At 30.9% G+C, this 27,067-nt stretch overlaps 1 protein-coding gene across 5 annotated transcripts in view; it reads left to right on the top strand.

Moving 5' to 3' along the window:
* Positions 1–26,588, top strand: part of LOC106465330 (protein-L-isoaspartate(D-aspartate) O-methyltransferase-like) — a 42,924-nt gene extending 16,336 nt beyond the window's left edge. For 4 of the 5 annotated variants that reach the window (XM_022393191.1, XM_013925542.2, XM_022393190.1 and 1 more), the window contains exons 4-8: positions 1,287–1,391; positions 4,221–4,341; positions 10,269–10,354; positions 23,115–23,287; positions 26,111–26,588. In XM_022393191.1, the coding sequence (XP_022248899.1) occupies positions 1,287–1,391; positions 4,221–4,341; positions 10,269–10,354; positions 23,115–23,287; positions 26,111–26,132 (507 nt within the window). In that variant the 3' untranslated portion in view covers positions 26,133–26,588. Of the gene's footprint in view, positions 1–1,286; positions 1,392–4,220; positions 4,342–10,268; positions 10,355–23,114; positions 23,293–26,110 lie in introns of all 5 variants that reach the window. The other variant, XM_013925544.2, reaches the window with a different exon arrangement.
* The last annotated feature ends 479 nt before the right edge of the window (positions 26,589–27,067 follow it).

Raw genomic sequence — 27,067 nt, 5'->3', positions numbered from 1 at the left:
CAACTAAGGATGTATATATTCACCATCATATAGATCTGCTCCCTCCTTCACTGTTTCTAACAAATGTTTATAAGAATCCAACTTTGACTGTATGAGTTTGTTTTTGCAGTCTTTTTGGCACAATATACACAACTTCCAATTTGTTGGTAACTGTGTTGTATGTGAATGCCCAAATGCAGGTAAGTTATTCATTATAAACCACTAAACAAAGCCTGAAAGAAAGCAAAATTTTACCATGAGCTAAAAGTAAATAGTTCACCAAATCAGGATTGAATAACTTCAAACTGAAAATTTGACTTCTATCAGACAAACAAGTATATGTTTGTGTGTGTGTTGTTATGAAATACCTTGGTCCATTTTGAATCCTGAAAATACAGTAATCTCAATTTTATTACAACTGAATTATTGACATGATTCTATAATCACGTAGCATGCTGTACATAACCAATGCAGATTAGCACCTGATACTTGTATTCATACACATCACCTGATACTTGTATTCATACACACCACTTGATACTTGTATTCATACATACACTTTTTTCTTAAATGAATTGATAAACAAACATGATATTATACAATAGTTTTATATCTTTCATTCAAACATTATTGTTATAGTGAGTCTTCTGTATTGGTACAACACCAAATATATGAAGACACACTGGCTTATTCATTGGACTAAATGATTCTCAGACATGTTTCATGTGTTGTAAAAGGAACCATATTCTTCCTCTTAGCTCAGTATTAGTTTTTAGTCACTAAATTTCCAGTACTGTATTTCTAGAGTAGATATATTGGGAAATATATGCTATAATAGGTTGCCATTTTGAAATCCAAAATGGCCATCATATCATCAACATGAAAAAATGCAAATAATAGTTTTTAGCTTCCCTATGTAGTAAGCTTTCCAAAAATACATAGTTTTTACAAATCTAAAACAAATGTGATAAAAAAAGATAAGAAAGTGGATTAAAAGACTATCAATAAACTGTTCTTCGTGTTTCTTCTGTACGTTGTGTTAGTCTTTCTTTGCAGTTGTTTCTTATTAAGCTTTACTTAGCAATTCCAGAATCTAATATTTTGCTCTAGTTAGTATTTACCTGATGGCTTAGTGCACCTTGAAATACCACTGTAGGGCATTATTTTAATATATATTACATTTTTTACATTCTAAGTCTCCTGGAATTTCTATTAACAAAGTGTTTGTGAATTTTTGTAATAATTGGGTTTTATATAAAGTACTGAGAGTTTGATATCACCAATTTTTAATTATTGCCTGTTCACAGCATGCACATGCCTTGGAATTATTGAAAGATCACCTACATGAAGGGGCCAGGGCACTAGATGTTGGCTCAGGGAGTGGTTACCTCACAGCTTGCATGGCTCTGATGGTAAGTTATGTAGAAAATATTAGATAATTGGGTTTGTAAGAGATGTTAATTACAAGTTTTTATCATTCAGCTGTTAGCACTTTATTTTGTATTGTTGTAACATTATCTTTCCATATCATTACATGTTCATGTAAAACACAATAAACGACATGTAAAAGATTTAATACAAGAAAGCATAAGTGTTATATCCCATTGTCACTAACCTTAAACAGTTTTGCAATGGACTTGTGTAATTTGTGTGACCTTGAACCACCGTGTAACCATGAAGGTATATATAGTATATTTGTAAAAGTACTTAATGAATGTTTACAAGTCTTTTGTAGACATAGCATTAGAATTTTTGATTAAGTATTTTTAATAAACATTTGTCCATAAATATATGGGGTTAGAGTGTTAACTGCTCCAAGTGCAAAGTGATTTTTATGTTTAGATTAAAAATACTTTTCTTCATCTGAAAATGGTCAAATAACAGGTGATTTTTGGTTATTATTGGTTTTTAGGGGGGGGGTGGGGGTGGCATTTACAAATCATCATCATCATCATGCATTTTTTTGCTCTTTTTCAAAAAAGATACCAACCTCATATCCTTGAAAGACAGATGAGGTCCATGTAAATTTCTCTAATTTAAATTTTTTTTTGACAGAATTAGTTAAAAATCATATTCTCATGCTTAAGTTTATACAGAAATACATACTTTTTTTGTAAACCAAAAATAACTCTTGTCTTTGGAGAATCAAGTCTTATTAAGGTGTAGTATTTTTCAAAATTGTCCCTACAGAAACTCATGATATTGTAGCAGACTACATAAATATATAATTGCCAGTTACTATAAATTTCTGGAGTAAATTATTAGTGTTAGAATAAATTTGTAATTATCATGATCTTTGTGACAGCTGTTTTACAGCTCACTCTTAGCATTCTTCAGGAGTAAAATAATTTATATATATGTGTGTGTGTAATTACAGTAGTTGCTTTTAAATTTACTGTTAGAATTTTATTAGTAAATAAGTTCAAATTCTAACATTGCATTATTTCACTTTTATTTTAATGGAACTGTTCACATGAAATCAGTTTTTTGTAATCTAATATTTTTTCGTGCATATTAAATTGGTTAGGAACTTCAGCTGTATGTTAAAGATATGTTTGGTTTGTCAGTAAAGAAATTATTTTGTAGTTCAAAAGTGTACATTTTACAGTTTATTTTGGACATTACATGTTAAATTAATCCAACATTTCTGTAGTATCATAAGGAACTTAAAATTCACAGTTCAGAATCTTAATTGCATTTACTTTTTCCTTTCCAGACCAGGGGAAAGGTGTTACTGTATTATTATTTTTTCCTCTTACAGTGGAAATACTTAACCAAATTGCATGAAACATAGGAGGTAACATGCTAAATAGGATCGATTTTTGATTAAGAATTTCATATAATTATATTTTTGTGATTTTGTTTGTCATGAAATTTCCTAAATATTGTTGTGAGACATTGTTTTGAAAAATATTAAAAATATTTTCTTTTATCTTAGAACTTAATTTTTTTTATTGTTGATTAAAAAGCTCCTTTTTATATATCCAATCAATTCCAACTTGATTAGTTTCATGAACATATTTCTTTTGAAAGTTTATTTTGACAATTACAGTAGTTACCATGTAAATTGATAAAGACTTATTGGTGACCTAAGACCTCACCTTTCAAAATGTTGTCAAGGTCAGGCTAGGTAACAGAGTTTTGCTAACAGTATTCTTGATCAGAATCAATTTATATCTAATAAATTATAAGTTATTTATGTGCATTGTTTGAATACAAAACTTAAGAATAATATTCAATAAATAAAAGTTTGTGTCATCACAACATTTAACTGTCATTACTGTACTTGTGTTGTAGAAAAAAATTGCCATAACATTTAAACAAATATAATTTAACATTAAAACATTTTCAGGAACAAAAATAATGTCTAAAGAAACTAAAAACTAAAAAAAAAATCCCAGGCCTGTGATTTGTTCCTAAGAGTTCTAAAGTTCTTTTCTGTAGGAGCTACATCTAATCACTTTCTCATTAAACCATAAATTACTTCTTACACCACTTTATTCATGTTACACCAATGAAAATAGTTTATAATCTACTCTTTGCAATGGTATTTAAATTTTACCTTTTGCTATTTTCAAAGCTTTGCTTCATTAGTAATTGCTTAAACTGCATGCTTTGACATAAAACAGTGGGAACAAGTCGCTGTAGTAATAAAACCACTAACAGAGATGAAAAATCACTTAAGAAACAAGGCATGAGTGATTATATTTTCAGTGAATAACAGTTTATTAGCATACACTAAAATATACTTGTGCTGAAAAATTCTAAAAAAAAATAGATACATTGTTTACAGGTGAGACTCTTTGTAGCTGCATAGAAATGAAATTTGTTATATGTTTTTCATTTATCTTTATTACAGAATGAGAAAATATCAATTCCAAAATACGTTTTGAGTTGAAAAGTGTGGAGATACAGTTAGGATTATTATTTCACATAAACTTTGAAATTTCTTATGCAGGTGTACACTCAACTCCTGAAAGATGTTTGCTGGTCTGGAAAGGGTTAAACTCAATAATAATTATAGAAATCTATATGTAAGATATATGTCAAAATGCTATAGTACTTAAGGTTTTATGAGACGTATAATTGGTCTTAATGAACGTTACTTATACTTTATTGATATACTGAAGTAACAGTTTAAAAGAATGTGTTCAGGAAAATAATTTGTTTGCTTAAAGAAATAACTTAATGAAAGTAGTGTAATGAAACAATTTTATATGTAAGACTTGTAATATTTCTAGGTGGGAGAAACAGGCTTGGCTGTAGGCATTGACCACATAGAAGAACTTGTAAATATGTCTGTAGAAAACATCAAAAAAGATAAGCCACAGTTGTTGGAATCTGGACGAATCAAAATGGTTGGTAAGTAAGATTAACTGTATGAAAATGATATTGTGGTAATTTTTTCACTGCATCATTTAACTAATTTACAATTTTCTTGATAATATTCTCTTTCCCATTGTTAAATCCTATCCAGTCAGATTAAAGATTCCTTCTGTACCATTCAGTTAATTAACCCTTTTGCACTGGGTAGATCAAAGTGTGCATGCCACAATCTTTTACAGAGTTACATTCAAAATTTAATTAAACTATTTTATTACCAATGTATACGAATAAACGTGGCATCCAAACTTAGTTAATTATTCAAATTTTAATATGATTTAAGTTTTTAATTTTATAAGGCATTATTTAAAAAAAATTCTCAATCTCCCCAAGTATGAGAATTGTGACATTTGCTCTCTATGTCTCCCCTGTTCTCTAATTTATTTACCAACCCTCCAAAAAATATGGAATTTAATGTAAATTAGTCCTTATAATATAGTTATTACTTAGACAAAGCATATAGCCTTCAATCTTATTTGGTTTCAGAGCCATAAACTAGAAAATTAGACCTCTCCTGCCATGCCTACCTATCACATACTCTCTTTCACAAATTACTGATAGTTATCTCTAACATTTAATACTACATTATTTATAACTAATAGAACGCCAAAGTTTTAATCTATCAAATGACGTATTATATTATTTTGTTTTCTGTATAGAGAATTGTCAATTTCCCTTCCTGTTCAAACTTTACTCTCATGAGAAACACATTGATGAGTTTAGCTGAATTTTTAATGTATCTTATCGCAGAGTTAGAAAGCTGTAGAAATTATTATAGTTATAGGACATTATCTGTTTTTTATGTCTTATTATTCTGTGTTCTTAGGTGCATTATTTATTTAAATAAAAAATTATTTATTGCAGTAGTACCATTATTATAAAAAAAGTAGTTAAGTTTCATTGGCAATCAACAGGAAAAAAAAACCCAGCTAAGTACTAAATTTGTTTATTTTTCATGTATATTCTTTATTTTTTATCATAAAAGTAAGTAAATTAAATGTGAAAATTAGAAACTTATTACATTAGATGAGGTTATATTATGTAAAATATAAAAAGCAGAAACATTTTTCAAAAGATATGCTCACAAGTAGCTCGTGAGTAGCCTGGGTGTTACATAATTCGATAGGGTAACATGCACTACATGTTCACCAATTGATTTACAGTTAGACACAATTCAAAAGGCAATAAAAGCAATAAAATTAAGTATAGATAGATTTATACTGTTACAAGCTTTAAGCTACTTTGGATAAACAGTTGTGGTTTCCTGTTACAAGTTGCAATTCTTGCAGATAGAAAAAAGGGTAATTTAGAATTATTTAGAATGATTTTTTTTTATGGTGATTATGAGGTTGGTAAAATTGACCAACCATGTATTGAGTTATAGTATGGAAAATAACAGATAAAATGTGAAGTTTTTTTGAAAAAAAATTGACGTGCAAACAAAATTTGACAATTTTCAGATGAAGAAAAGCATTTTTGATCTTAACATGAAAATCACTTTACACTTGGAGCTGTCAAAACTTTTGACACCATATAATTAAGGAGAAAGTTTTAGTAAAAATACTTAATTAAAAATTCTGATTTTTTGGCCACAAAAGACTAAAAAAGGTTTACTGAAAGCTTGCTGAATTTCATGGAAATGCAACAAGTACTTTCAGAGTCATAGTATGTAAACCACCATGATTACACGGTGGTTACAGGCTTGTGTAGTATACATGAGCCTGTTGTGATAGGGTTAATAATTTTCATTTTCAAATAACTTTTTTTTTGTCATTCTTTTGATAAGGTTTTTGGACAGAGAAAAAAACTTTCAACCTCCAACTGAAATTGTACTCTGACTGACAGAAGTCCTTCAGATTTCACTTGCTTTACACTAGCTCAGCCATTTTGGACAAACTTGTAACTCTGAAACTATACATACTATAACTTTTAAAGTAGTAAGTGCATATTTATGAAGTTTGGCAAGTTTTAAGCAAACATTATAAATCTTTTTCTATACCAAAAATCATATTTATTAATCATTTTTACTAAAGATTTGTCTGTAAATTTTTGTACTTGGAGTCTAACTAGTTTTAGTGCAAAGTCTTAAGATTAAATATACTTTTTCATTTTCAAATTTCTTTTGCATAATCTCTAGAATCTCCTTAACGAATATCAAAAGATTTTCCAGTATATAAGGTCTGTTATTGTCTCTATCCTATCGCTATACCTGTTCTGTTGATTTGATTGATCTAACCACTAAGAATGACTGTGTATTGTTACAGAGAGTTACACAGTATTTACTCTTACAGGCAAATCTAATACAATTCAAATCTCCCATTCATTTAGTTTTATTGCTTTACTACCACTTAGATTAGCAACAAAATGCACTATTGCAGCAGGAAAGCTTTGTGTAAACACAGCATTGAATTGCCAGTATGCAAGTATGCTCAGCCAAATTACAACATGCTGAGCACAATACCTGCTTGTGCTATTGAGTTTTTTTGTCTAATGTTTTTATCTAACCTAATGAGTTTCTAATTTTTACATTTTAGTTACTTAATAAATAAAAAGCACACATAAAAAAACAAGAAATTTAGTATTTACATGTGGGTCTTGTATTTTTTTGCTCTCAAAGGTAAGTATTTTTTGTAACGGTGTTTTTAATACTTTACATAATTTTTATTTATTTTAAATGTGCAATTAAGGACAAAAAATATTAACATACGATAATAAAATATTCCTAAAACTATTATAGATTAATTGGCTTTCTAACTAAGCTATACATTTGTTAAAACATATCCTTACCTTCATCAAACTGATCATGAGAATGAGCAGTTATCATAAGAAAGCATTAAATTAAAATCTTCACTTTCTGTTGGTTACAAATTATCTAATAGTAAATGTTGGAAAGAATATTCACATTTTTTAAAGACAGCTTGTGGTAGGAGGAGTGTGGCATGCAAGTTGCAGTTTATGGCATATAGCTCATTAAAGCAACAACAATAGAAGCTACAAATGTTATATCTTGATACCAAGTTTATTGACATACATTGATTATAAAATAGATTAATTAAATTTTGAATGTAATAATGTAAAAAGGTTTAGACATGCACACTTGGACCTACCCATATCTAGAGACTTAATGACAGTGTTTATAAGCAAACTTTTAGTGTTGGTATGGGTACTAAAATGATTTTTTTGTTGGCTACATTGAACACCCAAGTTTTTTCACAGTTTCATAGATCCCTGTATTTTTTTTTTTTACTGTAGATATATTGATGACATTGTGGGTGCATTCAGTGGCTACCAAACCAAGTTTGACATTCTTACTGATTTCTTTTCTTAGTTTCACCCCTCAATGAATTTCAGTTGTAAATTTCTGGTACAAATCTTTCATTTGTTGACTTGGACATAAATATTGATAGTGACAAACTCACTATTTATGTCCATTACAAATTCTTATGCTTTTTTGTTCTTTGTCATCTTCCCTTCACTGTATGTTTCATTCTTTATTCACAGTTTTTATTTTATTGTGTCTCTAATGAGGAGGATGATTTCACTTCCAAATCTGAAGAAAAGACCAGTTTCTTCTCTTCACACAGTTTTCCATCTCTCATCATAATGCTCTTTACAAAACCAACAGCATATCTTGAACTCAAACTTTTACTTGCTTGACAGTACATACAAAATGAAATTCTTCCCTAATACTTCCATACCATCTTGCTGTATGTCCAGTGGTAATTAGTAGGGGAGCGTATCTCATCATAGTAGTCGATATGATATGTATTTAGATATTGATGCTGTGATACAATACCTATCTAGATACAGAAGTTTTTACCAATGGTTTGTTACAAAGTTTGACAATCTTGTCTGTAATTTATTATCTATATTACTAACATTGTCTTATTTAAGTACTTCACACTTTACAGTGATTTTTCAAATTCTCAGGTTTGATCAACTAAATGGCAGTTGGTGAGAGAAATAAAATAAAGTTAATATCTGTCTATTTTGTTATTGATAACTTGTTACTTTGCATGTAATGTTTTTGATAAAAGAAATGAAGACAACACGTAGTATTCAATACTCATCTTCTTTTATTGAATCATTAATTTTTAGCAAAAATACTTTATTAGATATTTTGATTTTTTTCTGTAAAAAAGACAATGTTTACTGATAGCTTGACAAAATTCGTGAAGATACATAAATTGTATCATATCAGACGATGTATCGATACTGTTGTATTATGGCTTCACAATAATTAGTATGATAACAAACAAATTTCACATTTTACAAACTAATTCATCAATTAAACACACATTTACTGAATTATCTGGTTTGATTCAGATTTGACAATAACATTGTTCACTCGGTCACATCTCCAGGATGACTTCCTTGTAAACAATCACTCAGTATGACTTAAGATCATGTGGATAATCGTACTTTGATTGTTGGTCCTAAGGGTTGTTTTCAAATTAAAAGGTCTTTCACTCATCTATCTAAGACTGTCATCTATTTTGTAATTTGTGAACTTTGCAAACTTTTATATATCAATAAATCAGATTGCAAAGTTACAGATTTTGTGAACACAGAAGACATATTATTAATGGTAATATCAATGAGATGCTCTCCCACATTTTTGCAATGAAAAGCACAGTCTGTCACATTTCAAACTAGTTGTCTTAAGATCTGTTCCAGTTGAACATTCCTCCTGTGAATGCAAGGAACAATGCCTTATTTTTATCCTAGGAACTCATTCTCTATCAGGATTAAACAAAAAGAGTTCTTTCATTTTATGCTTTCTTCTGATCATTTTGTATATTTTCTTACTGTTACCTAAGTTTTTTACTGTTCTTTCCCCTTTTCTTTAACTAGTAATTTAGTACCTGTAAACATAATATTTTGTTGTATTTTCTTACCATTATTTTGAAATAGCTTGATATATTTTTCATTCACACACTTTTATTTAATTTTCATAATTTATTATGTATTATTTTGTGTTTTAATGTATTGTATGTTTTTCCTACACAACATTTTTCCAACAATTAATGTACATGATGTGACGTATATGCTCCATTTGTTTATTCTGATATTGTCATTTGAATTTGTTTCTTTTTTTAGCTTTTATAACAATATTGGACAATATCTGCCTTGGCCCAAAGCATTGTCATAATTTCAAAATAAATTTAGTGTTTTCCATCTGCTGTTTTGACAAGTAACATTTCATTTAGTTTTATTGTACTGTCTATGCAGACTTTTTTTTCCAGTTTCTTTAGATTATGAATATACCAATACAGAAAGGTATATTAAGATTGTCACATTTTCCAGCTGCTGGCACTTTTGCTTTCATGCTACCTAACTAGCAGCCTTATATGGAGTAAGATGAACAGGCTATAGTTATGAGCATAATAAGCTAAACATAGTGTGTCTTCAGTGTGAAGCATGTAGTTGTTTCATGCGATTTGGCTGAATATAGAGTAACACAGAAATTATGGAGTAGTGAAATTGTATGGTAGTCATTTATTATCACTGCACTTTTAATATGGACTTATGGGTAAGTAGTTATCTAAAGCTGATATGCAAAGTTTTAAACTTTCCACATACTTGAAAATACTAGTGGAATGCATTCAGTAATATAAAAACAAAAAATTTAAACCACCTGACAAAATACCAAATGGTTAAACTTGTTATCTTGCACTATAATTGCTGGTGTTGAGTTTCATGTGTTGGTTTAGTTACTGTTTCTGATAACAGGCTTCATAAGGTGGGAAGACTAATGGCTTTGTTAGGTTCTCTGCTACATAGACTCTGCAAAAATATTGCAGTGAACTTAGAGATAACATCTTTATGTTTTAAGAATTGAGTTTATTGACATAGATTCATGTACTGAATGTGATATTATTATGATTTAACTAAATATTGTACAGTTGGTGATGGAAGAAAAGGCTATGCAAATGAAGCCCCCTATGATGCAATCCATGTTGGTGCTGCTGCAGCTCAGCTACCAAATGATGTAAGATAATTTAATGTGAAATTTTATTTGTATGTAGTTGACTTCATTCATTGTTTAAAGTCTTGTAATATATATGTACAGAATTAACATCTTCTGAGTCTTTTCTGTAGGAAACAATCCATATGCTGGATTTTGGTTACCAACCGCATTTATTTCATAACAGTTCATTACAAAAACAACATAAATACCACATTTCATAACACTTGAAATTTCTTAAGTTACTAATCTCAGGATATAAATGAGTTCTGTATTAACCCTATCACCACAAGCATCCCTTACTGTGCTTGTCACAAGGTTTTAGTGAATTACATTCAAAATTTAATTAAACTATTTTTTGTTTATGTTATACCAATTAGTATAGCATAAAATTGTAGCTACTAATCCATATTTTAATAATATATAAGTTTAATTTCTTAATTTAATAAGGCAATATTTTAAAAAATCCTGAATTTCCCCTAGTGTGAGAAATGTGACATTTTCTCTAGCCATCTCCTCTTCTATATTTTATTCACTACCCCCTCCAGTAAGTAAGAAATTTAATGTAAATTACTCATTATAAAATCATCATTACCCAGAGAAACCATAATTTTGATACCCTTCAATCCTTGTTTGGTTACTGAGCCATCAAATAGAAAATCAGACCCTTCTTATCACACCCACCTGTCACAGCCTCTCTTTCAGGATTTGTTAATAGTTCTTTATTAGGATTGATATTATATTATGTATAACCAATAGAAAGCCAAGGTTTTCATCTATAACATGACATATTATATTACATTGTTTTCTGAACAGAGAATTGTCAATTTCTCACTCAGTACAAGTTTCATTCCCATGGGAAAGATAAAAACTAGCTTGGATGATATTAGCATGTTAATATTCTAAGTTCTTTAGTGCATTATTTGATTAAATAAAATTATTTAGTGCATTACTACCATTAGTATGAAAAAGTTGGGTTAAGTACTATTATAAGTTGTAAATCACATGGGGAACGTGGAGCTCAAATTACACTATCGAATTACCTTACCCATGAGCTACTCCGAGCTGCTCGCATGCGTGCTTCAGGAAACATTTTTATTATATTATTATTTATTTTACTTAATCTAACCTTAACTAACCTAAGAATATCCCTATTTTTACATTTTAGTTACTTTTATAATAAATAAAGAATAAACATGAAAAACAAGAAATAGAGTACTTACCCGAGTCTTCTTTTTTTGCTGTCAATTGTCAATGATACTTAACCCTACTTTTTTATACTAATGGGAGTAATTCACTAAATAATTAAATATTAAAAAATATTACCTTATAAAATTAAGAACTTATATGCTATTAAAATATGGATTATTAGCTATGATTTTATGCTATACAAATTGTTATAACATAAACAAAAAGTAGTTTAATTATAATTTGAATGTAAGTCACTAAAACCTTGTGACATGCGAAGTAAAGGATGGCAGGGAAAAGGGTGAAACTAGTACAAAGAGGTCAAATGGTCAGGCAAATTGACTTAGCCTGTTTTGAGTGAGTTAATAAATTTTCAGCATTTCATTAAGTATGAAATAGTAATTGTGTACAATAACATTTTCTGAATAGTACTATCACAAGAAAAAAAAAAAATCTTGACCTTGGACCTGCTTAAATACCTGATTTGATGAGGATCTGCATTAGTAAGTCAAACTTTATTTCGAAGCTATTGCAAGCTACATCTAAAGTGAATTATTACCCATCTCTTTAAACATCCTTCAATAAGTTTATTTTTAGTCTTGTATGCTTTAAAATAGCTACTATTTTTATGTCAACTAAGAAAAATCACAAAAACACACTTGGACAACTGATTCCAGTGGTTTTCTATTTCATAACAATTATTCTCCCAAATACACAGATGTTATTGATCAATATTTCTTGGTATTAAATACTAATTTAAGAATATTTGAAAAATTTTACTTGCCTTTTGCTGTTTGCATAGTTACAACACAGTGAAGAGTTATGCTAAAGTCTTAATGCACGCAAGTATGCAGAGAGGGTTCGGCCAAATTCATCATTTTTGTGATGTAAAAAAATTATGCTTATATAGTTATAGTGCAGCTGTTTATGATATTTAAAGTCTTCTACAGAGTTTACATTCTTCTGATGAAACATTGGCATTTTCTGCCTTATTTCTACTGCCAGGTTTTGAAGGCCGGATCCTTTACAGTAGGTGTCTGTGACTTGGTGATAAATTTCAACAATAAACAAAAAGCAAGACAGTCCACTTGTTTTCAAATAATATATTTAAACAACTCAAATGTATATATATGAAAAATAGTTGTATTTTTTTTCTTTCTTTTTTGTCAAAGTCCATACAGACTGGTTCAATTACTTTAAAACACAATTGACAAGACAAATTATTCTTCTCTGCTCTGTTATTACAGTCTAATCAAAAACACCTTAGGTGTGAAAAAAGGTGCAGCCAAGAAAGGATTGAGAATGCAACTTAAAGGAATGAAATCAAAATTGGCATCCAAACTGGTAGCTACTCTGATAGCATTGATAAGAATTTTACAGCAATGCTATCAGAGCAGCTACTAGTTTGGATGCCAATTTTGATTTCATTCCTTTAAGTTGCATTCTCAATCCTTTCTTGGCTGCACCTTTTTTTCACACCTAAGGTGTTTTTGATCAGATATCATGACTTTATGTCAATACACACCAACAAATTACAGCAAGAAAGTAAGTGACATTCGATTGTAACCAACATTAGCCAATAGTAACCAATAATAGCAGCCTCTGTTATTCAGAGCAGACCTGTACTTTACAGAACAAAACAGGTTCTTTAAAATGTATGGTGGTAGTTCTTTTTCTCTACAACAGTGTTAATAACTTCCTTTATAGTAATGCAATGAAAACTAGATCAACAGTTTCTTGTCACCACCTGCATGCTCTTAGTACAGCCATATTAATCATAATTATTAAAGCTATTTGCTTAAGCTAATATAAATGCTCTTTAATTAGGAGAATTTCATACAATTTAGAAAATTTATGCTTAGATATTAGCAGTGAATAATGAATAATGTAGGTGAACCTACAGTGACGGATTAAGGGCAGCTTGGGCCCTGCACAGTAGGAGAAGAAAAGGTCTCCCCCTTCCCATCATAGATATAGTGATCTCCAGTAAATTGGGTCAACTTCTCTATCAAAACCATAATGTTAAGCATATGCACGTGAGAACATTTTAATGATATACATAGCCTTGTAACACTGAAAACAACAGACAAACCATAAACATGTGCAAACATATTTTATTCACTCATGAATGATCATGAAGACAACTTCATTAGAACCTGCATACCTAGCTGTAAAAAGGTAGAATTATCTTTTTCTGGCTTTATTATAAGTGAACTCTTCAATGAGTTTCAAAAAGTCTAGCTTTCAAAGTATGTCACATTCTATGTTCATTATAGACAGACTGTTTAGTTGGTTTTTGACCAATTCTCTTCCTGAGCTCGCTTTTTATCTGTTTCAATTTCGAAAATAATCATTCCCTACTGCAGTCTGATACCATCATAGACAATTATATTTCCAGCACTATCTCAACATTAGGAAATGTGTGGATAAGAGTGTGTCTATGGAGAAAGAGGAACATTTTTAACTCCACTGATTCTGTTGGCTCAGATTGTGTGAATGAATGTCGAAGTTCTGGAATTGCCAGTGTGGAAAACTGGATCAGTTCATATTCTATTTTGGTTTCAAATGATGTTAAAATCAAAATCGACAAGATATTTTGTGGCTTGGCTGATTTCTTGACATGAAAGAGGTGATAATTTGGAAAGGAATCCAAATTTGATGGCAACACCCTTATATGCATTAAGATGGACTTCAATGCAGTGACAAGTTGGTCGACCACAATGAAAAATACTTCAGTTCTGAATTTATCCTTGGGTGATAGTATGGTATCCACTGCATCTCCATCATCATGGTGATGGTTGTGCACACAGATGCACTTTTGAATTGAACTATACTCACTATAACCACGTAGTTCAGCATAGTTCGAAATTGCCAAACATTCTTCTCTGATCATAAACAAGTTTGATAAGGGCATCCAATAAGGACACAGCAACATTGTGATCTAAGCTGGTTTGTTGGAGTGTGAGACTTGTGTGGTGGAATCATTCCAAGAATGTGTGTCAAATAACAATGAAAATACTCAAATCTAGTTCTCCAAGTTTATCAATTATTGATCAAGCTTCATTTCTACATACAGCTTTTTCTCAACATCATTTGCTTGAGAAATCAGCACTTTGCATTTGGGGGTGTAGCCTTTCAAAAGTCTTGAAGTTTCATATCTTGCTAACCACCAAGTTTCAGAAAGTTGTTTGACAACACATAGTCATAAAGGTTTCAGCTTGTTGCAAAGCAATTGCCAGAAATATGTTGATGCAGATAAAATTGTGTATAACATTTGTACCATATCAAAGAATCTTACAACTGTAACGCAACATTCAGCACTGCTTTTTCCAACCAAGTTTAATGAGTGAGCTGCACATGGTATATAAGGTGCATAAGAGTTTCTGTCACAGGTGATAACTTGAACACCACTGTTTTTCACTCATATTGGAAGCATTCTCGTAAGATTGGCTGTGACAATTTTTTATATCAATACTGTTCCCCTCCAAAATGGTCAGTATCATTTCAGCTATGTTTTGGCCACTATGGCCTCACATCGATACAAACTTCAGGAATCTTTCTTCAGGACTAGTTGGTGAAACATAACAAACCACAAAGGTGATTGATTAGAATGTGTGACATCTCGCATTGAATCGATAAACAATGAATAAAATTTTGCAGTTCTAATTTCTCGACAGTTACCTGAAGTATGTTATCACCTATAAGACATACTAGTTCTTCACAAATAGTAGAGGATAGATATGATGTGTGTCCCTTGCCTTTGTTGGCGAAGCACTTGATGTGTTCAGCAATAAATGGGTGATACTCTACTAGAAGTTCCAGTATACCTAGATAGTTACCAAAGTGCGTGTAGACCCAATGATTTCGCCTCTACCTCACAATGAAAGTCCTCATTCATGGAGAAACTTAATCATGCTTACAGCCCTTTATAGCATCTTTTGCCAGTAATCACATTCATTTTTAAGTTGGGATACAATTTTACTGTTTACACAGCTGATATCTGATTGCCTTGTACACATTGTTATCATGGTCTCTCAGTATATTTTGCTGTCCTCATGAGATGAAATCCTTCCAACACTGGCCTGGCATGGCCAGGGGGTTAGGGTGCTCAACTCACAATCTGCAGGCTTGAATCCCTGTCACTCCAAACATGCTTGCCTTTTCAGTCGTGGGGGTGTTATAATGTGATGGTCAATCCCACTATTCGTTGGTAAAAGAATAGCCTAAGAGTTGGCTGTTGGTGGTGATGATTTGCTGCCTTCCCTCTAGTCTTACACTGCTGAGTTAGGGACAGCTAGTGCAGATAGCCCTTGTGTAGCTTTGCGTGAAATTCATAACAAACCTTCTATCCCAGTGTATCATGTCATTGGACCCACAATTAATGGAGACAAAGGTTACATGTAAAACAGTATACCTTCCCATCAGATGGTGAATAGCAAAGCCATGTGTATTCAATATGCTTTCCTGTCAGTGGGTACGCACATGAGAAATAATCCTTCAAACAGTATCAGTGATAACCATCTCCACTTTAACTACGCCCAAGTTTTGAAATTTTCCATCACAGTGTTAACAGTTCTTAGTACTTTTCTCAATCCGATAGTTTGTAAATTTTTCATACATGTTGTTTCCTCATAGGCCAATGATATTCATGAATTGAAGCTCTCTGTCTTTGGACTCGAGATCTTCATCACAATCTAATTTGATATGAATCTTTGTCACTGGTTCAGTTAAGATCAGTGTATGTGGTGTTCGATTTATCTGAGTTAATATTTGGGCTGTTGTCCTCATTGCCCCCTGAAGTTGATTCTGTTTTTATTGCATCAACAACAATGATATCATGTTGGTCTTTTGCTGGGTTTGGCTTGAAAAACATATCCAGCTTTAACAATGTAGCAGTTTCTTTTTTTCTTTGCTCCTCGCATATTTATTGTTCTTTTCTTTTCTGGGCTCCTGATTTGTGTGCAGATTGCATTTTTAAACAAATTCAATGAAATAAAATTAGGATGGCTTTAGAATTAGCTGCCTGAAAGAATGTACATGTTTCCATAGCAACTTAGATATGATCCAGAATAGGCATCCTTTTCAGCAAGTCATGATGTTTTAATGACTCAACATTCAAAATTTAATTAAACTACATTCTTATCATGGTATACCAATACATATAGCATAAAAACGTAGCTAAGTATCCATATTTTAATAGTATATAAATTTTATGTTCTTAATTTTATAGTGCAATATTTAAAAAATCCTGAATTTCCCCTAGTTTGAGAATTCTGACATTTTCTCTCTAGGTATCCCCTTTTCTCTAATTTATGCCCCACATCTCCAAGAAGTACAAAGTTTAGTATAAATTAAATATTATAATATTTCCATCACTCAGGCAAAACATAATTTTTATAGCCTTCAATCTTATTTGGTTACAGAGCTATCAAATAGAAAATTGGACTCCTCTTATTATTCCCAGCTTGTAACATCCTCTGTTAGAACTTGCCAATCATTCTCTCTGACTTTTAATACTATATTGTTTATCGCCAATAGAAAGCCAAGGCTTCCTTTTATCAAATGACGTATTATGTTATATTATTTTCTTTACACAGAAATTTTAGTTTTGCTTCCAGTTCAACTTTTGTTACCATGGGAGACGTATTGACGAGCTTAGCTGAATTTTAATGCTTGGAGACGGCTTGAATGGGTAATGAAGAAAAACTTTAATATAAGTTTAACATAACAGCAAATATAACTTTGCACTCAGACTAGTAAAAATAAAAGATATATTTTTATGGACAAATCTCTAGTAAAAATACTTCATTAAAAAAATAACTGATTTTATGTGTACAAACGATTTGTAATGTTTACTAAACAACAGCCTAATTTTGTGAAGATACACATACTGAAATAATAGTTATAGTATTGAAACTATATGCTAGCACAAAATGGTCATGTGGTCAGTCCCTGGAACCAAGCCTATATTGAGATAGTTAACATAATATGATATTTAAAATTTCATCTGATTTATAATTTTTCATTTCTGTATTGGCAACCCTCCTTAGACCATGGGCCCCTGCCAGTCACCCAAACTGCCAAAGCCTTAATCCATCACTGTCCTCCTGTATGATTCTTTTGAAAACTTGAGCTAGAAACTGCTAACCTAGTTTCCTTGGCATAACCAACACTTATGTATCTGAATGTGCTTTCACCCTATAGCTTTGCTGCTCTAAATTAGGTATCTTTAATCTGGAAAAAAAAAAAGTCCACCTTTACTCTTAGGTGAAGTTGTATTAAAAGTTTTAGATCGATAGCTCACGTGACTTTGTGTGGGCATGAGAATTATTTTTTTTCAAAACTTAGTGGTTTTTGTTGAATAACTTTGCACATGTGGCTTATATTTAAACCAAATTTGAAACCTAATTGTAGGCTCTAAAGTTCTAACAGTTTACCAAATTTGAAAAAATTCCATGAAAGTTAAATATATTTTTTTATCAAATAAAATTTTTGTACTCTCAATGCAAAAAAAAAAGGAAGAAATTCAATCAAAATTGGATAATTTATATATCTCGTATTTCTTAATGTTGCCTTGAAATTTGGTATGTGAAGTAAGGGTCCAGTAGAGCACATCCACTGAAACTATGTATTAGTTTGGATTACCACAGTCCAAGGTACAGAAAGTAGAAAATTGCTAAACTATCACACTAGTTAACATACAGTGTGCCTTCAGGTTGTTTTGACTGTCTTGATACAATCTGTGATAATCTCACTTTAAACTCTTTATCACTAAACTCAATCATGCAGTCTAAATATTAATCTTTTGACATGTATTTATACTCCAACAGAAGTCTAGAACATTACACACAACACTAGATATTCTGATGTAATAATACTCAATTAAATCCAGAAAGATTCAAAAAGTTCTAGTAACATGATGCAACAATATAACAATTGCTAACTCCTAACAATTGAATGTACATGTATGATTTGTAAACAATTATGTAAACTCTTGCTTCTAAAAATAATTAAGTATGACAACTGCACTATATAAACTATCCAGTTCATAACGCTTGCATTAAACTTAACAGAAACAGTTGTGCATATTTAACAGTTACACATGGTTTTGAGCATAAACAAGCTTTGGAAATAGAACTATGAAGTGAATGTGGGTTTGAGATTTAAGCATTTATGTAGGTTTTTATTTATGTACAAGGAAGGAGCAGAGACTTGTACTAATCTTAAACCCATTTGAAAATTACCAAATGTATGAGTAAGAATCCTGAGACTACATAGTATACAATATATAAGCTATATTTTTGACACTTCTTACTGAACAGAAAGAAGCACCTATTTGAATCTGAATGCAGTGATATACAAATGATTTTTGTCAGCAAAAGAAAGGGATTGGCACATAACGACCAAGGTAAAGTACTATATAGCTTTGCTGCTTTAGTATCTAATATAGCCTTTGACATGCAAGTAGAATAGCTATTTTGTGTTATGCTATGCATATGTCTGGTGTTTTATATTACAAAGTTAGTGTTTAATCCAGGAATACCTATACATGATATAATAATTAGTCTATTTATATATATATATATATATATACATATACGAGTACAACAACATTTACTATAGATTTTATATATGATATAAACTATAATGTCATGTTAAAGCTATATACTGGTTGCCTCTTTAAAGTTGCTGTATGTTTTTGTTTTCAGACACTGCTAATGACACACCCAGTCACCATCTCCATCTTTCTCTGGTACTGACGATGAACGTGCAGCTTGTGAGGTTAACGCTGTTGAGCTATATTCTTGTGGAGATGATATGCAAACTGGTTTACTTCAGCCTCAAACTGCTTTAAGCACTAACAACTCCTTTCTTTCTGGACCATCATCTTAGCACTGCATTACAGTAATAATGGATTCATCAGATATTTGTCATGGTATTTCTGTAGTCACTGAGCCATGCATTGACATTGGCAATTCTTTGACACCAACAAAATCACTTGATAAAAAACACCAAATTATTAGTAATCTATCAAATGCTGAAAAGTATTCCTATATTTTAAGCATGTGGCACCACTAAAAGTTTTGCCTACCATCTTTTCTCATGGGTGAAACTGCAAGTTTAGGATAGCTTGGTTTGAAAAATACACATGGTTATTATACAGCCCAAACTTGGATGGCATTTTTTATGGTTCTTGTGCTACCCTTCCAGTGCACAGTCGACGTGATAAAGTAGTACTTGTCAACAAATCATTTAAAAACTGGGTAAAAATTAGTGATACCTTTAAGCAACAATTCTAAGCTTGTTTATCATTGTGATCCTGTGCAGGTTGCTGATGCTTTGAAGGCTTCCATTGAAAATCCACCATCCCATAGAATTGATATTATTACCAACAGTGCCCTTCAGTCACATATAACTTAGAATAAACATTTTTTTTAATCAAATCGTTCATGCCATTTTGTTTTTTAGGAAAACAAGGCTTTGCATTATGTGGTGATAGTGAAAATGAAAATTCTTCAAAAACTCCTGGTAATTTTCTGCCTTTGCTGAAACATTGTACTGAAATATTGAGAGCTCATTATGTATCATCCCAAGGCAAAAAAATTCTACATATTTATCTCCCCACTCACAAAGTGACATTATCACTGTCATAGGATATGATGTAATTCGAGTAAAAATTAATTACAAAGGAATAAAAGCTGAATTCTATACCCTTTTCTTGCTGATGAAGTGTCTTCTTACAATGTAGAACAATATGTCTCCACTTTGTAGATGAAAGCTATGAAATTAGGGAAGAATTTATTGGCCTTGTTAAGCTACAGAGGGACAGATATTGTATGTGCAATTACAAAGATATTGACTAATGTTGGATTATCTCTAAATGAATTGTGTGATCAAGGATATTATGGAGCATCCACCATGGCTGGCAAATGATCTGGTGTCCAAAAACAAATCTGAGATATGCAAAGCTAGGTCTTGCATACTTATTGCTTGGGTCACCCACTTAATCTTGCTATTATAAATTCACATTCAGTTCCACCAATATGTAATTTTATCTATCAAGTTAAAGAAATAACTATTTGGGTTAAATCCTCACGTAAGTGTGGGGAACTATTAAAGGCAATCTATGAAAAGGGCATCCAGCATGGAGCAGCTTCATCATGTCTTCCACTACTCAATGTGTGCCTTACATGCTGCGTTGAGAATATTGAAGGTTGGGAAAGGTTCTGTTTACATCCTCCATTCTTACTTTACATGTGTGAGGTTATTGTGTACAGGGATGATAATTTTAAAATATTTAATGACAATTGGACTACTGAAGATAAGAAAAATGCTATGGCTTATCTAAAAATACTGGAATCCTTTGATTTAATTTTTAGCTGTGGCATAACGGCTCATAGAATGACTCTTGAGTTTTTTTTATCAAGTACAAACTTTTAACTCATAGCTCCATCTCTTGATTAATTTGAGATCTTGTGACAGCCACAGCTACTGAGCATTTCTTCTTGTTTGTTTAGCAACTTTAAAACATTCCCATTACTATTTGAAAGCAGCCTCTGTAAATTTGCAAGATTCAAGCCAAGCCATTGATTTTGGTGTTTCCCTAATAGAACAATGCTGTAAAGAATTAACTTCACTAAGAGTGAACGTAGATGATTATTCACATCATATCTTCAAGCACAGAAATAACATAACATTGTAATCAAATCTAATATTAATGTTAGCATGCCACGAGTTAGTCAACGAGAAGTCCAATGTGCAAATGGAGAATATAGTTCCATGGAGGATTACTTTAAGAAAACAATAACCATTTCTTTTCTTGACCACATTATCAGTAATTTTTCCTCTAGATTTGATGCACATGTAAAGCAAGAAGCATTAATTCCAAAACTTGTGCCATCAAAACTCACACAAGAGTTTTCTTTCTCTGACATCAGACAGGCTATAGACTTTTAAAGGAAGATTTGCCAAATTCTGATATGTTTGATGAAGAACTTCATTGATGGAAGACAAGATGGCTTTCTATGCTTCTCCAGGACAGGCCCCAGATATTGGCTGACTGCTTAAAAGCATGCTTCAGTGTATCAAACATCTTTTTGTTATGGAAACTCTTTGCCACATTGCCACTAAGTTCTTGTTCATGTGAACATTTAACATCTGCTCTCCACCTGTTGAATAATTACCAGAGGTGTACTCAAATAAAAAAAACTGGTTGTTCTAGCATAATCATTATGTCACTGTTATCAACATTGAAACTGTATGCAAGTTATTTATGGAAAAGCACCACAGAAGAATGGAGCATGCTAATATGTTATTTCAGTAGTGCATACATGTACGTATATGATAGCCAAGTATTGAAACAGATAATGTACTATTGTTGTACAGTTGTTTAAATTAGTAATATAATTTAACAGTTAATAACTACTCAGCATGTAGATAGTACAGTACTTTACTATAATAAAACGTATGTACATATGCTGATTTAAGTCTAGCTCCCCATGCAGTGTTACAACAGAATGATGATTTGTTGACTTTTCAATGGATGTTTGTGGATTTTATGTGAGCAGCCATACAATTGTTTAAGCTATATTTCATACAAGATTGCTTCCAGATTTAATCTCGTAGCACCTATTTTTTGTTTTTTACAAATTAGCATGCTGACTCTTGCTTTGCATAACACATGTCGGTTTTTGTTCTCGCAAATTAGAACTCCTCCCCTCAAACATTCTACATACAGGCCTGTGATGGATACTAAACTTCAACTTTACATCATCTTCATTAAAATTTTGAGTAAACATACTTCTCAGCAAATCACTGTGTAATATTTACAGTGCAGTTTAAATGAAATTGTTGGTTTTATTTGTGGATGGACAGCCAACTTGGCACTGTTAGAGTGAAGTTTGTTAATTATTTGGAGCTTAAATGTATTCTGAAAAAATAAGCTTTTTGAAAGCCTGTTAAGTTGAATGCTTTCTGACATAATTAGTCAAATTGCTTTGATTAGACCACACAAAATCCCTCCAAATGTGTTTGTAATTATTCATTGTTTATTCAACTAATCTAGGAAATGTACTGAAAGTTGGGTATTTCTTATAAATAATATTTTTGTAAAATATTCATTATTGTAAACATTAAAATCTTATTGAAGCTGCAATGAATAAAGTGAATTACAATTTTCTTAAGGCATGTCTGCATTTCAGGTTTGAAAACAAGTACAGATTATAATTAGTTTCTATAAAGGAATCACAAATTGAAAACTTTAGTGTTCTGTGTCTTGACAAGTAATTTTTGACAGTAGAAAGATCTTTTTTATAGTACATATCAAGTAGATGTAAAAGTATGAACATGTAGTGGTTCATTTCTACAGTGTATAAAAGTGAAGCCTCAGTTGTTGATACATGTTCACTGTTACGTAACTTGTAGTTATATCTAGGAAATAAAGTTACTTAGGTTTGTAATATTTCTCATTAACATTTACACTAATCTTTGTTTAAAATCAACTAGAACTTTGTGTGAAGTAACTTCTGCATGCAGCAAGTCTGTTTATTTTTAACTCATCACATTGGTTAAAATTTTTTATTTATATTTGATCCAGCTTATTGCTCAGCTTAAACCTGGTGGTCGACTGATTGTACCAGTGGGGAAAGAGGGACATAACCAACTATTAGAACAAATAGATAAACTTCCTAGTGGGGAGATCAAGAAGACATCTTTGATGGGTGTAATCTATGTACCTTTAACAGATAAAGAATCACAGTGGCCTGGCAGGTAAAGTACGTTTCTTTCAAAGTTTTATCCTGAGTGCACTTTTTCTTAAAAGAGTATCTCATTTTGCATATTTCATGAAATTTATATACTTGAAACGAAATTGGAGAAGTTTAACCCAAATTCTGGAAATATTTCTCTGTTTTTCAAGGAGTTAGATTTACTCGTTTATGTAAATAATAATGATGATGAGAATAAAAAGTAAATAAAATGCTCAATATTTATTGAACCTTTTTAGTGCTGAGGGAGTCGCTGTGACTGATCTCATTGTCTTTGTGACACATTTAGTAATATAGTGCATTCATCTTTATCAAATTTTCCTGCACTAGTAAACTTTAGAGCTATTTATATGTATAATATAAATGAGTAATTATTGAATTGGAAATAAAAATGTAACGTGTGTTATTTAAAGCTGATTGATATCCCTCCTAAATCCAAGCATGACTTCAAAATGTTTTTCCACTTGAGCAGTCTATTTAATGTTCAGATCATGTAATACTTGGTGAAGTATATTAAACATAACCTACAAAACAAATAAAAACACCATAGGATTTACTAAAGTTGAAATGAAGCATTTACTTGAAGTGTGTATGTTGGAAGGGGGGAAGTTTAAATACATTGTGGATTTCAGTTGCTTTTTTTTAAATCTGTCATCACATTTAGCCTCTTAAAAGATGAAACATTACAAAAACTAGTTAGTTGAGTGGTTTTAATTTTCCTTTTTTGAATCCTAAATATTTCTTTAGTGAAATAATAAACTAGAATTTTCTAAGATTTTTTTTCTAATTTGAAGTTTTTATAATTCTCTCATTAAACTCCACTAATCAGTGTGTTTCTCCTTTAAAGTGACTATCACAGTACATATTATTAGCAGTATCCTCACAAGTTAAATTAGAAAGAATTAATGGAAAGAAAACATAGTGTGTCTATTTGCATTATCATAAGTATGAGATCTGTTTGTTACGGTGAAGTTGCTATGATCTTTCTAATGTCACAGTGTTAATGTATAAATTTTATGGTTATGCAATGTTTAGGAAGTTAGCAAAACTTTACAGCTATAATTAAAAAAAGTAATCTTAGAGTCAGTTTTTAAAATATAGTTAATTTTTCCAGTTAACCCTCTTGCTGTAGGAAGGTCAAAGTGTGCATGTCACAACTGTTTAGAGTTACATTCAAAATTTAATTAAACTTCTTTAATATCATTTTATACGAATACAGTTGGCAACAAAATGTAGTTAATAAATCGAATTTTAATATTATATAATTTTTGATTTTATCAGAAAATGTTTAAAAAAACCTCAATCTTCTCTAGTATAAGTATTTGACATTTGTTATCTATGTCTTCCATCTTCTCTAATTTATTTAGCATCCCTTTGAGAATTATGGAACTGGATGTAAATTACTCGTTATAATATAAATATTATTAAGGCAAAGCATAATTGTTATAGCCTTTGATCTTATTTGTTTACGATCAAATAAACTAGGAAATCAGACCCACTTGCCATGCCCATCTGTCGTCACATTCTCTCTTTCACAAATTGGCAATATTTCTCTCTGACATTTTGTACTATAATATTTATAAGCCTGAACTATTCTAAACATTTCAATGTATTTTAACATGCGGCTCAGTAAAGTAACTTGTTTTCAAGTTTTCATTGCTAATAATTATTCAAATTGAATTAGAAAGCTGTAATGAGTCAGTAGAAAGGTCAAAAGTAAGACAATACTGTAAAACAAACATTTTGTATGAATTATGAATTTATTTTATATTAGATGGACCAGCTCATTACATTCACAAATATATGTTTTCAATTTCATACTTCATATATTTTCAAACTTATATTCACAACAACATTTTGAGTACATTGCGTAAAAGATCAAACCACAACAGGACACCTTTTTGTCATTTAACTTCACTTCAAGTAACTCTCAGCAATGTTAAAATGGCAATACTTGTGGTAAAAAACAACAATAGATTCACAAAGTTGCACAATCTATATATATATTATGAACTTTTGACTCCCACACTTTTAATTAATTTTATTTGTACTTTCAGCAATTAGTATTGAGATACTAAAATTTTTTTTTTTTTAAAGAAAACGGTTTTCTTGTTCTGGATTTTTTATTTGAAAGCTACTGAAAATAACCTTCCTCCAAAATCCATTTTTGCACAATTTGGCGAACTTTTGAGAACAAAGGCATCATAATATCTAGAATCTTCAAGAACTTGTATTATAGATAAACTCTAAAGATGTATCCTATTGTTACATCATCAATTCCAGTAAAACAAAAGTATATGACATTCTTAACCTGCTGCTTAAAAATGAATGAAAACTTTAAAGTATAAATAAATAAATCTATTTATTTACAAATTAGCACCATCTCCTTTTGAAGCCAATCTCCACAGGTTAATGCCAGTCCCCCTTGAAGGTTAAAGTGTAACATAGTTAATTACAACTTCCTGTGTAAATCAAAAAGCATGTAAGAGGGTAGTGAGTTAGTTCCCCTTAATATTTTTAATATTGAATTATAAGTAAAAAACAATCTTTACATTTTCTATGTAGTTTTGCACCTTGCCAAGATTTTCTTTTATGAAATTTGCTACTTAGATATCAAAGTGCTTAATTTTTACTGTTATTAACCTGATTTACTTTTTCCAAAATGCAAACTGGTATTTCAAAAAGTGTATATATATTTATTAAATATAAAGTTGGCTAAAAACAAAGAAACAACAAAATTTTAGTGAAATTATAAACAAGCTTTCTTTGGAAAAATATTACTTTTATATTTCTAACATTTCCTACTTTTGTCTCTCTTTTTTTTTAGGTACACAAAATGTGAACTGTAGGATTTCCCAGGTTTCCAGCTTCTGCCTTATGCACAATTGGAAAGGTAATAGTGCTTCTCAAAAAGTTGTTTGATGCCTGACTAGATGTCCTGTTATCATTTTGCCTTCTGCAAGTCTGCTTTATGCTCAAACATTACATTATTTTTTACAAGTCTCCCTATTCTGGATAGTTAGTTTTGAAAGTCTTGAGCTATTTAGATAAATCATTACAATATACTGTTAAGAAAGTATGAGCAAATGTTTTGATGCTGTAGAGCATAAGGAGCTAATCCTAACTTATAGTTAATGTTACACAATATTACTTGAAGTTACAATTATACAAACTTTCAACTATCTAAACAAACAACCTTTACTGCATCTGCCTCCAGCAAACAGCTTATCTATTTTAGAAGGGATTATTTGCAGAGTTAATTCTGTATTTCATTGTTTGGAAATAAATTATTAATTCATACATTACTTAGAATTACTTGTCTTTTTATAATTAACACGCAAAAGTAAGTACATGAGATGCAACATCATGGGTAATATTTCTTGGTGTAATCTTGAAACTAACTACAGGGCCACAATTACATTCACTGTGACCATCCTGTCATTAGATGAAGCAGTAATATCTCTTGATGATTCTGTGGAACTAATCATATCTTTTAAAAATTGTAAGAATATATACTGCATGAAGGTATGTTTTAAAGTTTCATTACGTTACATTTTTAATATAGTTATCATACTTGTTAGACATCATTGTTTATAATAAATAGCGGTATGACAAGGCACAAGGACTGTTAATAAATAATCTTAACTACACCCCCAAATCTTTTTTTTTATCCAAAAAAAGTATTGATGGTCTGTAATATGATCTGACATGTACATTCTAGTTGTATATAAAAGTGAAGGAAACATAACTTATTTTCAGTTAGTACTGTGTTATTTTCAGATAA

This window comes from Limulus polyphemus, unplaced genomic scaffold, assembly GCF_000517525.1.
Source record: "Limulus polyphemus unplaced genomic scaffold, Limulus_polyphemus-2.1.2 Scaffold1910, whole genome shotgun sequence".
In the NCBI taxonomy this organism is placed as follows: Eukaryota; Metazoa; Arthropoda; class Merostomata; order Xiphosura; family Limulidae; genus Limulus; species Limulus polyphemus.
The sequence above is the reverse complement of the archived record's forward strand: the minus strand, read 5'-3'. Positions and strand labels throughout refer to the sequence as shown.